At 41.2% G+C, this 16029-nt stretch overlaps 2 protein-coding genes across 2 annotated transcripts; one reads left to right on the plus strand and one right to left on the minus strand.

Annotated features, from left to right (window-relative positions):
• Nucleotides 1–2402: 2402 nt before the first annotated feature.
• Nucleotides 2403–11345, minus strand: znf366 (zinc finger protein 366). The gene is made up of 7 exons (XM_022209134.2): nt 11198–11345; nt 7832–8842; nt 7582–7749; nt 7113–7263; nt 6350–6541; nt 3853–4027; nt 2403–3772 (listed from the first exon to the last, which is right to left on the minus strand). The coding sequence occupies exons 2-7, from the start codon at nt 8833–8835 to the stop codon at nt 3201–3203; spliced, it is 2262 nt and encodes a 753-aa protein (XP_022064826.1). The 5' UTR covers nt 8836–8842; nt 11198–11345; the 3' UTR covers nt 2403–3200.
• A 1609-nt stretch (nt 11346–12954) lies between these two features.
• Nucleotides 12955–14725, plus strand: LOC110961494 (isotocin-neurophysin IT 1-like). The gene is made up of 4 exons (XM_051950278.1): nt 12955–13085; nt 13176–13297; nt 13648–13852; nt 14337–14725. Exons 2-4 carry the CDS (start codon nt 13178–13180, stop codon nt 14480–14482), a joined length of 471 nt encoding a protein of 156 aa, XP_051806238.1. The 5' UTR covers nt 12955–13085; nt 13176–13177; the 3' UTR covers nt 14483–14725.
• The last annotated feature ends 1304 nt before the right edge of the window (nt 14726–16029 follow it).

Here is a 16029-nt window from a genome sequence, read left to right on the forward strand (position 1 = left end):
TTGAACAATTTAAGGATATAACTTGAGCATGATACTGGATTGAACTCCTGCCTCTACCTCTGGATTACACTTCATCATGACTGCTCACCCAATAACACAAGCAGGATGAAAATATTAATGAAAAAATACATAAGAATAATACATCTGCTTAAAACTGTATGATACAGTTTTAAGCAAATGACAAAATACATTCAGTAAATCAACATTTAACAGTCTTGTCTCAGAGGAGATGGATACGATATAGATTTATCTGATGTGTATTTTGTGTATTAACGTAGCTACTTGGGATGCAATTATCACACAAAGTGCAGGATGTTTAAGTTTCTGATATAAAGCAATAAAAATATCTGTGAATGTTTTTGAATGAGCTATTCCCTCTCTTCTTCTGTGGTTTCTAAAAGAATGTGAAGCAATTTGTCTTCTTATGTAACAATTAAGTACATTTTGGAGAGAATGAAACAGGATGGGAGCCACCCTGTTATATACAACCTGATATTCCCTTGTTTAACATTAAACAAATCAGCGCTGCGACTCCTGAGTATTACTTATTGTTTGCTGTGATTTTTTTCCCTCCCAAGAATCTTTCACACAACAATATAGACTCTTTTTTGAATTGCAGTCCACAGTGATGAGGGCTAGTACAGTGTGAAGCTATAAAAAGAATGTTTTTGTTTGTTTTGGATCATTTTTGTGACTTGTAACGGAGAGAGACTGGAAATATGGAGAAGAGAGAGTCAGGGAGTAGCATGCAGCAGATGGCCAGGATTCACCCAAATCACTCATCTGTCAGGTCGGCCTTATAAAAAACAACTGCTATTGTCATTATCGGTTATTGTATCATGTGAGTAGTCATTTGAGCTACAAAATGTAAGAAAATAATGCAAAATGTCACTCTGAATTCACAAGAACCAAAAATGTTTCTTTAACAGTGATATGAAACAGAGAACAGGAGAAAGTGTTTTAGTTTCAGGTGCTAGAACCAAAGACTTCGGTGCATTTCTACTTGACCAGTGACTGACATTGATAAACTATGAAATACTGCTCAGATAATTACATTTGACTGATCAGTTGATCAGCTAATAGTTTCGGCATTAAATCAGTAGATCCAGAAGGCTTAGACAGAACATCACTGAATGCATTAATGTCGTTTACATCTGACAAAAAAGGGAAAGAACCTGTGGTGTGCATGTTGCAGCAAAATGTAGAAATTTAATATGTTTTTAAATCAGTATTCTGTAACATACTTCAACTAACTGAAACATTCTTTTGAGTGTAAATCAGACAGTTTGAATAATTCTGTGCAGCCACTAAAGTCACTCATGTATGAAGCATGATTAACCTTTTTTGCTGGGGAAACATGATCTTATCAGTGTCACAGTTACCATTTGTTTGTTCGTTTTCGCTGCAAAGCAGAACTTCAGCTGCTCCTAAACACCAGATACTATTTCCCATCAGACAGGTGTTCACCTGTCCTCCTGTGTGTCTATCGGATTCCCATGGCCTCTTAAGTTTCATTTCATTAAAAAACACGCCGGAGTGATAGAACCAACTCATGAAGCACTGTCTTTCATCACGTGTCTGAGCTGTGAGCGGTTCTACACGCTATTCCTCAGAGGTTAGACAACGTGATGCTGCTGAGGGGAGCTGATTCGAGACGGGAGACAAAGACACATCGTCTCTGTGGTTTCTCTTGAAGCCAGCGGTTGGGATTGAAACGTGTAGGTGAGGAAAGGAAAGAAGAGGAGGATGTGAGAACTTCCTCAAACTGTTTGCAGTTTCGCCCTTTGGGACGCGGTGGTCGTCGCTGGTAGAAATGGAGAAGCTGCTGTTCTGCATTTCATCTGACAAGAAATGACTCTGTTTACCTGAACTGGCATGATAAAGAGATGTGTAACCCAGGAGGCACAGCGTTGGTTCAGACACAGTAAACAGTCATCTTTTCGCTTAGTTACGTCCTAGTACAGCAGCTGTTAGATATACGTGAGTTATCCCACACAATCCTTTATGATAAAATAAAGCTTTTTAGGCATTCTTTCATTCCTCTAGTATTTCTGTTTTCAGAGGAGCTTCTGCAATGAGCTGAAACAATGCTTTATTCTGAGTCATACAGACATATGAAGCCTTTGTCTGGGACACCCACTGTGTCCGTCACTGCTGTTTGATCACAACCTAAAAGAGAGAAGGGGAGAGGTGTTTTCTCTTCCTCTTCCTCTGCTTTGAAAGAGAAGCAGGAGGAGAAAGGCAAGCTTTTTGAAACACACGGCAATCATCTCTTGCCTGGTGATGTACGTGTCAGACGGAGAGGATTGAAAGGTATTATCTGCAATCTTACTCTGGAAAAACACTTACAGGGATGTTTATAAGGCGTCTAAAAGCAAAAATCTTCAGGTTCACTTCACAAGTTGATGCGTTCAAGCTTTTATTTCAGTATTTATTCAGCAGAATCACAATCAGATCACTGCAATTAGTCTGACATACATGAAAATACAGACATGCCATTCAAAAATGAAATAGAAAAGGCATATAGATAAACAATTCCAACATTTAGGGTGGGGGAAATCACAGTTAAGTTCATAAAAACACTCAAGCTTAGTCAAAAACTTATTACACTCAGTAAGTTGGATGTTTACTCGTTCTACAAACAAGAAAGCATGCACAATGGTTTCTGCAATAATACAGTTTTGATTTGGAATCATAGATTAGACAGTAAAAGTTGCATATTTAAGTGAACATTGAAAAATGATTTGTAAAAAACTAAACCATTAAATATACTTTCGCATTTTATGTACAAAAATAGTATGGTTCCGCCCAAAAATCCACACAAACCAACTGTCAGTGACTATTTATCAGTGTATGTACATGCAGTGTGCTTCACAGCTTTGTGTTTTAGTTTATCTGTATTTTTTTGCTCTGTAAATAGACATGATATGTTCGTCTTTCTTTTTTCTGTGGTAAGCTACCAGATCACATCCTCTATCGTCAGTCATGTTTAGAGACCTACACATTTTCCGTTCTCCTCAGGGGAGTGTCGGCTGAACATCCTCTCCATTTTCCTGTTCAGAAACACATCAACATTCCCTGAATCCTGCATCTTCTTCTCATTCTTCGACTAGTTTATCTCATTGTTTGTTCGTTCGTTCATTTTCACCCGTAAATTCACTTGTGTGCCACTATTTCACCAAATCTGCCTCCAGTCTTTTCTAGTTTGTCTCTGCTACATCGATGGCCTCATAAAAGCCATCCGACTCATGTTTGCTTTCCTCATCTAGCTCTTCCTGATGATCGTCTAGTTCTGAAACAGAGTCGTAGTCGAATGACTCTGTACGGACGGGTTCGTGGTGATACGCCTGCTCGCCTAGCTCTGCATCAGACTCATCAGACTGTGAGAAATGCACGAGGTTCTCTCTACGATCTACAGATTCTCCCTCTGCTGCTGACTCCCTCTCAAACGTCTCATCCTCTAAACTTTGCTGGTACTTCTGTTGTTTCTGAGTCTTGCTCGGTCCTCTCTCCTCCAGCTCAGGGATGTACTGCTCTTCGCCTGCCGGTTCATGCTGGTCCACCTCAGGGCTGTACTGACTCCTTCTGTACAAACTCTCCTCGTCCTCCTCTTGGCAGGAGCTTCCCGGGACGCTCTCGCCATCAGACTGGGAGAGGCGGAGGCTGGGCAGACCAGGGGGCTTCTGGGAGAGGTCAAAGGGCTCCTCTTGGCTGAAGTGGGTGAGGAGACCCATTGGAGTGGACAGGCAGAACCGGCCTCTTTGCCGAAACACTGAAATCAAAGAAAAGGAAGATTATTACATCAGAAAACTTTGCAAAAATGCACAATATCTACCATATGTGCACCCTTACATCTTTCATCCAGCCCTCTGTCCATGACTCCATGTTTGACCTTCATGTGTCTGGTGAGGTTTCCCTTCAGCGTGAACTTGCTCGGGCAGTAGAGGCATTTGAAGGGTTTGCTGTCTGAGTGGAGATGCATGTGGCCCATTAGGTTGTGCATCCTGTTGAACTCCTTCCCACAAAGCTGAAAGAGAAGCCAGAGAAGTGCACAATCAAGTAAGATGCCATCAGAAGTCACATATAACCCATTTTACTGTTGCAGGGATTAAATAAATGAGTGATGATTATTGAGTTTTCCTAATGCTGGTAGGTGGATTTTAGAGCCTGGTTTGCTGTTTCCTCCAGTTTCCCGTCTATAAGCAAAGTTAAACTAAACAGCCACTGCTTGCTTTAATTGTATTTCTGCCAGAATGTCTCAGAAAGTAAACAAGCACATTAACCAAAATGCTAAACATTAGTAGAAGCACAAATGTATCATTAATAAATATTTTATAAAGTGTTGAGACTTTTGTAAAACACAGATGCTTTAGAGTGCATATAGAGGTTGATAGCTGTTTGTGTTTGTAAATTATTCTGGGAATTCCTATTGACTAAAGCTGTCCAAAAATGCAGTTGTGTGAATAAAATAACTGAATATTTTCATCTAATGTGAAGTGGAATGAAGCTTTATAACTAGCAAAAACTGTTAAAACTCAAAATTGCACTTGATTATAGTAGTCGAGTAAATATTCTTCTCCAGTGGCTGTAGTAAACACACACCAGGATTCAGAAACAATAGGCCAACAACAACCAGCTATTGTTTTTTTTTCTCTGCGAGGTCTCCTTTGTTCGATGACTAATTTTCTGGGAATGCGAGTTGCAGAGCTACACGTAATCATGAATGAATGTGCATTCAGATATACATAGACACAAAACCCACACCCAGACGCCCCTTTCTCCCTCCCTCCATCCTTATTTTCCTCTTTTCCTCTCTGTCTTCCCCCCTCTCTCTCTCCCCGACATGCAAGAAAAACAGAACGAGAGAGACACAGAGAGAGGAAGCAACATTGAGACGGGGCCAGGAGGAGAACAGGGAAGGGCAGCTCCTGCGCTGTCCTTCCTCTGCATTCTTTTTTATTAGGGTGGTCCTTTCCTTCAGGAGGAGAGAGGGACTGTAAACTGTCCAAGAGGACCGTGAGAAAACAGGAAGCTCCCTCCAGCAGCAGAGAAAGCGAGATGAAATCTATTTGCGGGCCCTGTTCTCCGGGGAGGCTGGGGGACCATTGTTAGAGAGGCAGTTTGTGCGGCGATATCCTTCCTATGGACAAGGAGGCTCCCACTCCTCCCCTCAGCCTCTCTGCTATCTGGTCATCGTCTCAGACCTCGCAGCAAACACCAAGGTCAAAACAGACGCTCCAGAAAAGTGGGAAAAGCCTTTAATAGCAGCTAAAACTAAATATTTCAGGTCTGCTTCCTGGATGTGGTGATGAACGAATAATAATAATAACAACAATAATCATCATAAGAGGTAGCACTTTGGGTCTTGATGCATTTATTGCAAAATACACTTATTCATGAGAAGACTGATGCGACTCCAAAGTGAGATGCAAACAGCTGATTAGTTTTAGCATGAAGACTGAAAACAGGTGATCCTGGTTTTTTGCAAAGATTTTTTTTTAAAAAACACCCCGTAACTCTGCAACATACTACTTCTCTGCTATGGAATAAGCAAATTAAATATCAGATGTTAATTTTTGAGCTTTAGAGGCGCTGGTAGGTGGATTAATTACCGTCAAATACATCTATGCTTGCTGTTTCCTCTTATTTTCAGTGTTTATGTTAAGCTAAGCTTACAGCTTGCCTTGATGGAAGTTTCATAATTAACTAAACTCCTGCAAATTACAGTAAATGACAAAAAAAAGTGTTTGCAAATGCCCTTTACTAAGGTCACTGAAGCACAATTTGATTTGACACCTCTATCTGTAGGGCAGCATTATTTGTCTTTGCTTTTAAGAGTGGTGCAAAGAAAAAAAAACTGATCTGGTAGAGTAGGTGTTAAGATTTGGTTGCATTCAGGTGTAAAAAGTGGAGTTTTGTCATTGTGCTGACATAAGGTTAAAGAATGATAACAGGGTCACGGTTAACAAAAAATTGCAATGACTGCTGTTTAGCAAAGGGGGAAAAAGCAGTCAACTATCTGAAACTACCATGTTTTTTGTTTGTATAAATGTATAAATATCCTCCTTGTATAGACTTTGTTACTCTATAAAAGCATCACTGAAAATATTTCCTCAGTTCTCGACAGACAAAAGTCATATGATCACTAAATGGCATTGTCACTTTCAGACTTTTGCTGAAACTTGTTTCTGTCGTGTTTTTTGGAAGGACAATTTTATTCGCCATGCACACACACATAAGAGTATTCAACAAAATGTCGAACTGTGCCTTTAATCAGTGAAACGAAAGAGGAATCGAAGTTCACAGCACAACCCAAACAGTCACATCTGACGTGCCAAATTTGACCAACCTTGCATTTGTATGGCTTGATGTCTGAGTGGACGATCATGTGAGCCTTGAGAGTCTGCTTTTGGACGAAACTCTTGAAGCACATGTGGCACTGGTAGGCTCGTATGTTGGTGTGGATGAGGACGTGTCGCTTCATGTTGGCCAACAGGGTGAACTCACGACCACAGATGCGGCACTTGTGCTCCTTCACCCCCTGAAGAATAAGAGGATGTGAATGTAGTGGCACTGAGACAGAAGAATCAGTCTTTTGCGTAAAATTCTGGTTTGTTTATCCCGTTTTCAATTGTGTTACAGAGCACAAGCTTTCCACCAGTACCAACTAAACCAGGCAGTACTGTGGGTAGATGTGTATAAAATGATGCATACATTTCATAGAGTAGTCTAAACATTAAAATTTAGCAAATACATCACATGTACATCAAGAAAAATGTGGAATCATGTGCTTCTTCTTACTCTATAGTCATTAAAAGGGGAATAAAGGATAAAAACTGGATGTTAAGGAGTTAAAATTAGCTGCACGAGCCAGATTTGAAGGGAAATTGCTCCGAGACAGCTGCCAAAACAACCTGTTAGGCTGGTGTCCAAACTCTTTCACCCATCTTCACTATCCAAAATATGGAGCAGGAATAAACATCTTGACATGACAGCAAAAACTGATAACTCCGTTTGATGCCAAAAAAAAATCCATGTTTTTGTGTCCAACTCCTGTCAATAAGCATTCAGAAAATTCTGCGTCTTTTTCCTCCTTTTGTTTTTAAACCTACTTTGTGAGTGAGCGTGTGCTGTTTCAGGTGGTGAGACTGGATGAACTCCATCCCACACTCGCTGCAGATGTACGGTCGGATGTCTTTGTGTTTCATCATGTGATTCTGAAGCTGACTGGGATACTGGAAAGTCTTCTGGCATTCTGCACACCTGCAGAGAAGCAGAAATGTTAAAGCTGGAGTTCAACACTGGCAAATGCACCCTCTTGTTGATAGATGAAAGCTACGATGAGACAACTGAAACCACACTCTTATTTGTTCATTATATTTGAAGTTACTGCAAGCAGGTGGTTAGCATAGCATGGAGGCTGGAAGGAGGTGAAACAGACAACCAGGTGTGGTTCAGAGGTTAAATTTTGAAAAAAAAAAATTACTTTCAAAGCTCATCAAATCAACCGTAACCAAAATTAAGTGTACAAACAAGGTTTATTGATGGATTCAGCTTAGAGATGAAGGATTTTGAGCTCACCTGTACAGGGTGGGACCACGATGGACAGTCAGGTGCCTCTTCAGCTGAGCCAACGTGGGGAAGTCCAGACCACACTCCACGCATACATTCTCTTGACCCTTTTCATGCTTCAGCTCGTGTGCACGAAGCTCACTGGGATACGCAAACCCTCGACCACAAATGCTACAGCTGGAGGTGCAGAAAAAGTGAATACGAGAAGGAAAATTGTGACAAAAAAGAGCCACAAAAGCAACCAGTGCACCTGATTTACCTGTACGGCTTGACGTCGCTGTGCTGCATCATGTGTCTCTTCAGATGGCTGGTCTGGGTGAAGGCCTTGTGGCAAACCTGGCACTTGTGAGGCCTCATGCCCTGATGTGTGAGCAGGTGTGTGTGCAGGTGGCTCAGCTGTTTGAACAGCTTCCCACACAGGTGGCAGCCATGTGGCTTGATGCCATTGTGGCCCAGGATGTGGGTGACAAGGTTGTACTTGGAGGTGTAGGACTTCTCACACATCCGACACTTCCAGCGCTTCTGGTCGCCTCCGACATCCACGTAGTAGCTGTCGTCCACGTGAATGTTGAGGCCGAGCTTCTCAGCGCTGGTCGACCCGCCTCGAGGAGCTCCATCACGGGGACCGGAGCTGATGTCCTCTCTGGGGTAGAAAGCACCGGGGGGGAGGTGCATGACGGGCCCAGGCATGAAGAAGGGGTAAGGGAGGAGGCTGTGGTGGAGAGGCGGGAAGTAGGGAGGGTGGAGAAGGAGAGGAGATGGAGGCCAAACAGGAGAAGGACTGAGAGGCTCCTGTTTCACCTGCACAGGTAGATTTATACCTGGAGATCTGTGGTGAAGCTGCAGTCTGTTGAGCTCAATCATGCCAGGGCTGGGTTTTGCAGATGGGGAGAGAATGGGGCGAGGTGGGAGGGAGAAGGGTATGTGGGAGAGGTCCACAGTCTTCTTGCTGCTGCTTTCTTCTGCCTCCTCGGCCTCCCTGTCTGGAGCTTCACCTCCTTGGGCATCCACTTTGAAAGGGGTTCTTTTGCGTTTGTGGGATCCTTCCCTTTGGACATAACCGGGACCCAGCATGGGAAAGAAAGACGGTGGGCTGAATGCACTGTATGTGTCTCTGGTGGGGTATCTGGAAGGGGAGAATTTTGGGGGTTTGATATAAAGTGGAGCTGGACGTAGGTAGAAACTGCGCTGAGATGTCTGTCTGAGCTCCTCTCTGAGAGTAGGACTTCTTCCTGGTGAGAAGTTTAGCGTGTCTTTTTCCATCTTCTATCTGCAAAAAAAATGGATAGTAAGTGGTTAAATGCCCAGCAATTTTAAACATTAATGATAGATCTACATTGGCCTCTATTAGTGTAACATCAATCTTGTTATATAGATGGAACATAAAACAAATACTTTAAATAAAAAAAAGACGATTCTGCCCCAGCAATTTGTGCATACTGTCCATAGTGAGCTTGACAATGTCACTGGAGTGCAACACTGTAAACACTGAATTGGTGCAGCTCTCTTTTACATATAAATAACCAGAACCAAAGCTACTCAAGTGCAAGTAAAAGTTGTTACTCAACATCTTACTCAAGTAAAAACAGGAGTATTTTCAGCAAAATGTACGTGAAGTCTCAAAAGTAAAAGCACTTCATAAAAACTGTCCCCACGACTAATGTGTCACAATATATGGAAATACTGATGCATCAGTGTACAAGCATTATCATACCAGCGCATTTACAGTTTGGTAGTCTAGTCACAGGGTTCTCCCAAAAGAGAACTTGGATTTTTGTAAGAAGTCCCATCCCCAAAAATGCAGATTTTAATCTGAAAAATATTTGGCAACTTTAGCTATCAGCAAATGTAACAGAGCAGAAGATACTGAATTTTCCTCTGAAATGTAATAGAGAGTAAAACTAACTATAAAATAACTAAGCAAAAGCCTCAAATTTTTATATAAACTAAGTTCGTCAGTAAATTTACATTCTGCCTTTGCTTTGTTAGACGTCCAGCCTCGATACCAGACGCATCATTAGAGAAACAGATGACAAAAGTACATGCAGTGACCTTATCTATAGTTTCTATTTATGAGATGAAACTGTTTCTCTGAAGATTCCTGTGGAAGGAATGCAGCGAGGCGTCGACACCCACACCTTTCAGTGTTGGACCTGAAACCTTTCACTTCTTCCTTTCTCACAGATCTCCTTCTTGCAGAAATTAGGAAGTTATGTGTGGAATGTTCACCTCTACCTCCAGCACACTTCTCGCTTCTAGATTTCTCTTTATTCTCTGCTCTGTTCATCTTTTTTTTTTTTTTTTACTGATAGCTACACTGAGCTTCCCCTTTTTCTCCCCCACTGATGCTTGATGTTTAATCCACGTCTCTGCATGTGCTGCAATTAAATAACCTATAACCTCGAAACTGTGATGTTCAGATGGTTTACAGCTGTACGTTGCATCTCCGTTTACAGTTTGTGTGTGGAGGCTTTAGTGTAGATGATGGTCATGTATGAAAAGATGCTGATAGTCAGAGGGGAACTGTCTTACTTCTGCATGACATTCAGAATAGTGTTGCACATATTCTATTCCTGTAAACAGTTCAGTGCTTATCAATGAGAAACTTCAGACCTTTATCAATCCACTGCAAACATGACCACAAGTTCAGCTTGATTGTCTGTCACAGGTTACATCTCTATTGTTGTTTTGCAGATGCTACAACTATTCTTCCTATATAATATTACACTCAAAATGCACATTAAAACAGAAATAGGGCTGTAATTTAAGATACATTTCAAGGTGAATTAATCTGCAGGTATTTTTTGGATTTGGTCAAAAATTGTCAGAAAATGGTGAAAATTTAGATTAAATGTCAAATCCAAATCTTAAAGATGTTCTGCTTACTATCACAAAAGTTAAAGAAAAGCAGCAATTGTTCATAACTAAAAAGCTGCAACTGAGGCATATTTTAACATATTTGTTTAACAAATGTCTCGAATTCTTAACTGATTCCCAAAGCAGAACGTTTTATTTCATTTGACTGTTCACCAACTCAAGGATTTCAGCGGCGAATTTCTCCAAGTCATGCTGAGAAAATGGTTTGAGTATAACATAAAGATGAGCAAAACTAGCAGATAAATCAACAAATCCCCATTTAAATAAAATAACTGAGTCAACTAGCTTCTACAAGAGCATACTTTGAAAACTCAGAATCAGTGTGACACTCCATGAAAACAAGCAAATGCTAGAAGTTACAATGCCAGAAAAATTTGGGTGTAAATAAACAATTAGAGAAGTCTAGAAAACATAAACCACATGCAGAATGTAAGAAGAATGTTTTTCATTCTTTTCAGGATTTCTAGCAGCTTCAGACGCAGGGTGAAGTTTTCAATATTTCCTTTTCAGCCTGTTTCAGATGCTCTCTTGTTCTTTTATCCTCCTCACTTCTCCCACTTAAGTTGCTCCGTGCAGCAGAGACCCCAGCCTATTCTTGCCACACCATGCATTCCAAACAATCCATTAAAACGAAGCCCCTCCTCATGTGCCAGTCGCTGCCATGCAAGTGTGTGAGCGTGCAGCAGAGTGTGTGTGTGTGTGTGTGTGTGTGTGTGTGTGTGTGTGTGTGTGTGTGTGTGCAACTTACCGGCTGAGTGTGTTTTCTGTGATGCTGTTGCTGGAGTGCTGCTGCAGCTGCTGCTGGTGTACCTGTACCTGTGTTTTCTCTCCCTCCTGCTCGCACTGCAACTCTCCTGACAATGAGCCGCCCGTCCACGGATAGCATTTGAAGTGACTTAAGAAAGAGAACAGGAACAATCACTTTGTTCTCATTTTTCAGATGAGTACCTTCGGAGAGAAGGAAGGAAGGGAGGGGAGAGGAAGTCAACAAGCCTAGTGCCTTCCTGCAGAAAAATAAGGAAACGCTAGATAGACATCTCCATTTCTCTATGAAATAGGGATTTGCACAGCGTATGGAGGAACGTGAGGAGGCGAGATCTGATGTTTCACCAGAAAACAATGCAGTTTGAAGGTTTAACAGCTGTGAGGTGACATGCTATGATGGAAGATGATCTGTCTCTTAAAACCGTGCAGCTCTGTCTGTTCATCCAGCTCCAAGAAATGCACACGCAGAATGACAGCTTTTATATGTATGAATGAATAAAAAGATAAGATAAAAAAGAGTCTGAGCTGGTGAACAGCATATATAAAATATTCCTGTTAAAGACGTTTTAAATCATTTAGGTTCCAGCAGATAAAGTGTGTATCAGTTGTTTGGAGCATGGTGTTTATCACAGAGGGATGTGCACCGTAACAAAAGCACTGCATAATATAATGCAATTCAGCAGAAAATCAACCCTGTAAGATTTATGATGTGCAGTTTTTTTTTCTTTTTGCTTTATTTTTTCTTTCTCAATGCTAATTTTTTTGTTGCTTTTTTTTTGCAGCGTTCTTGTAACAGATGCTCAGTGTTACTTAATAAGTATTTCTGCTATTTTGTCCACCTCCTGCAAAAGCATGACAGATGAAAACAAACCAGCAATAAAAAAACAACCTGAATGCACAAATAGATGAAATGTGTAAGCACAGCCACTAGGAGGCAAGAGTGGTTCATTGTCACTTATTACTTATTTGTCTTCATATGATGGCTGCAGTTGTGTTTTATGATTCCCAGGTGTGAAATCTAAACATCCTTTCTTTTGGCGCAGAAGTTGGCGAACAAAGACAATGTTATCAACTCTTTTTTAATTGAGATGAGGTGGCGGTTAGTAAATCAGGAGGGAAGCTGCAGTAATTGAGCTCATATCATTGAAACGGTGAACCTGTCTTTTATGGGTTGTGGTCGATCATTAGCTGTGTTAATTAACTCATGAGACCAATTAACCTCAGACCTGGACGATGTGTGCGTCAATTCCTGTGAGGAATTAAGGAATTTATTAATGGAGAGGGAGATTTGTAGATGTGTGTGCCTGTGTGGGTCACCTTTCATCATCTTTGTGTTTGTTTACAAACATTTATTGTACAAAAAAACATGGCCTCCTGAGCAGCCATGTTGGTTTGTTCAGTTGAGGCCGGATGGACCAGACAGAAGATACTCGATGTGGAGGAAAACCCTTGAAATATATCTCCTTTTCTTTGAAGAAATAGCTCTAAGTCGCACCATCCTCGTGTCCACTTTGACTAATTTCATCCACACATGCTCTTGTTGACCTCTCTGACTTTCCCACCTACTCTAACATGCACAGTCACGCACCATGAGCCCTTCTCTAATCATTCTCAATGGTAAGAAGCAAAACCAGGCCACACAACTGGCTGGCCCTTTGACCCAGGAGTGCCCAGTGGTCAGCTTAATCTCTGGAGGTGACAGTAACTAAGACAGACTCATTAAAGATTTCTAAGTGGCTTTTGGGTTTTTGCGTCACTCTCAAAAGGCGCTGTGGAAGTATATAAGACATGTCAGTGGCACCATGTTCAATGCAGAACTGAGAACTCAGCAATCACCTTGGAGCATCTCAAACGACTACTTGAAGCATCAAGTGAGTGCATTTGCTCTGAGTATTTGTCTAGATTAGATTTTGTAGTCGGGCCTTACTAAATCTGTTTTTTGTCATTCTTTCACTTTGCAGAAATGACCGGAGCTGCTGTGCCCGTCTGCTTTCTTTTCCTTCTGTCTGTATGCTCAGCCTGTTACATCTCCAACTGTCCTATTGGTGGGAAGAGGTCCATCATAGATGCCCCGCTGCGGAAAGTAAGCTGTTTATCTCTTTTTTTAAAATCAAACATCACTTAAACAAGTTGAATTTTTTAAATTCAGATCAAAATGGCAAATTTTTGTTGGAGATTTTTAAGTTACACTTCACAAATTTGCACTGAAGGGCTTCACAGTCGACCCCCTCTGACCTTCGACACTTGAGATGAGGAATCGCTCCTTTAGGATGAACTAATTTGCATCACGGCAGCTGCATATTAAAGATTTGAGTTATAAATGGAACTAAATTGGTATATAGTTTGAAGAATTGATAGAACTGATCTGCAAAGTCTTCAGTTTTGGTGTCATCCTAGATAAAGCCATAAATAATCATTTCTTTGCTCCTCCAGTGCATGTCCTGTGGCCCTGGAGACAGGGGCCGCTGCTTCGGCCCAGGTATCTGCTGTGGGGAGGGTCTCGGCTGCCTGCTGGGCTCCCCAGAAACAGCTCACTGTGTGGAGGAGAACTACCTGCTGACTCCCTGCCAGGCAGGAGGACGACCCTGCGGATCTGAGGGAGGACGCTGTGCTGCTTCAGGACTCTGCTGTGATGCAGGTTAGAAAATCCTCACGTATATAAGAGCAGCGGTGCATCAAGTGTTTCCATCATTTACTTCAGTAAAAGGAATAGCAGCACTATGTCAGATTACTGCACTACACACTACATGCTGTCTAGTATCTGTTTTTCTGTGATAAGGTTTGATTTAGCTAAATAGGACAGATCACTGCTTCTGTGGTGTGAGAAAGTTGTTTTTGATAGATTTTCATGCTGTTTTACCAAAACCACCAGAATTAGAAGGTTGACTCTTCTAAGAGCTGCATATATCTTCAAATTCTGAGTGCAGTTTAGCACACAACATGACTTCACATTAATAGGTCTGCTTCAGTCATGGAGCGTTTGCTCTCTGGTTCATGGTCATAAATCCTGATAACAGCCTGATGTTAAGCGTAAAGTTGCAACATCAGATGATCGTAAACTTAGTAATAACTCCTCCTTCATCCTTTTTTTTCCCTCTTCTGTTGTGAAATCGCTGCCACAGAGAGCTGCACCACAGACCAATCCTGCCTCATCGAGGAGGAAGGAGACGACCAAAGCAGCCAATTCGAAGGCAGTGACCCCGGTGACATCATCCTCAGGTTCCTGCATCTGGCTGGCCACATGTCTCCTCACCGAATCCACCAATGAGATGCCTCTGATGTCACCGTCTCGCTGGAAAGTCTCCAGCTGCAGGCACGAAATGGGACTCGTAGATCATTTAGTTGTATTTCTCTGTTTGTCATCATCATTCTGATTTTGCTCTTTCCCTTGCGGAGTACGTCTGTAGAGTGCCTTTGTCAATATATTTTTATGTATGAAAAGAGGGATGAATACTGACAGTGATCATCCAGATATGTGCATTGCTGAAATAAAGTTTTGAGAGAGAATAAACTGTTGATCTTTATTTTATTTTATTTTGATTGAATCTTGTGTCTGAGAAATGTTCCAATCCTTCAAAATCCTTTTTCACTCCACAGTTAAGAACCAGTCAGCATAAAGCCTTATCGAGCCGCCATGTTCGACTGTATTCCACTATCACCAAATGTACAAAGTCGACAGTCATCTTTATCTTTCAGATGTTTAGCTTTGCAAAATCCTGCAACAGACATCTGTGCAAAATCAAGGGATCCTCACATGATGCTTTGTGTGTTTTCTTGGCAACTCCAGTGACACCATGTCACTGTTGTAACAGTCTGGACAATTATCTTGAAAGCTAGTCACCTTTGAACCACTTTTTTGTTAACTTTATGGTTAAATCATTCCAGCTTGTGTTCTGTTCTAGAGGTGAACAGCAGACATATTACTTATAAACACAGCAGATTAAAGAATCCACACACAAGATTAAACACAAAAACCAAAAAGTCAAATGGACAACATTGCACTGGATGGAATTATTGTGCAAAATCCTGATCTGTCCTGTGAAAGCTGCCTCTTTTTTTCAGGAAGCTTATCTTGAAAAGTGACATCACCTGACTAAAGTACCTTTTTAATCAGATGTAGGCTACAGTTCATACTGTGGTAAAGTGACAATAAACTCCAGAGGGATTTTTAGCAACTAAACTGCCCAAAAATGTCACAATTATCGACACTAAGCCTGGCAGTAAAACATAAAATTGTGTAATTTACAGCTATCCCTAGTGAGCATTAATATTTTGGCAAAATATTTAGGAATATGCTTTTCAGACTTGATCACTGTTAAAAAAATGTATTTCACAGATAACTTGTAGAGAAAAAAATAATCTTAAAACTTCATGTAAAGCTGATTTTTACTTAAAGTTTGCATCATTGCAACAAAAAAGTCGTGCACAACAGCAAAACAGATGGGCAGAGGTGAAAAAAGACGGAAAAATAATGAAAAGAAGGAACAGAAATTAATGTTGATGTTTGAGGGAAGGAAGGGCAATGAAGGAAGAGAAAAAACATGAAGCATGACAGAAACTTTGTGTCCTGTCAGCAGCTGTTGCTGTACAATAATTGCAGTGTCATCATATGTTCGTGTGTATGACCTTTAAGACCTTGACACACAATTCTTGGCGTCAAAATATTTGAAGCCCTGTCTCCTTTCCTCTATTTCCACCTTCTCTAGTGAAGGTTGTTTAACTTTAGTCTCGTCCCTCTGTTTTATCTCTCTGCCTGCCTTTATCTGCAGTGGTCAATGTGTGAGCTCTGCTGGATGAGATGGGCTGGAGTTGCCT

The sequence above is a fragment of the Acanthochromis polyacanthus genome, chromosome 7, assembly GCF_021347895.1.
Source record: "Acanthochromis polyacanthus isolate Apoly-LR-REF ecotype Palm Island chromosome 7, KAUST_Apoly_ChrSc, whole genome shotgun sequence".
Taxonomy (NCBI): Eukaryota; Metazoa; Chordata; class Actinopteri; family Pomacentridae; genus Acanthochromis; species Acanthochromis polyacanthus.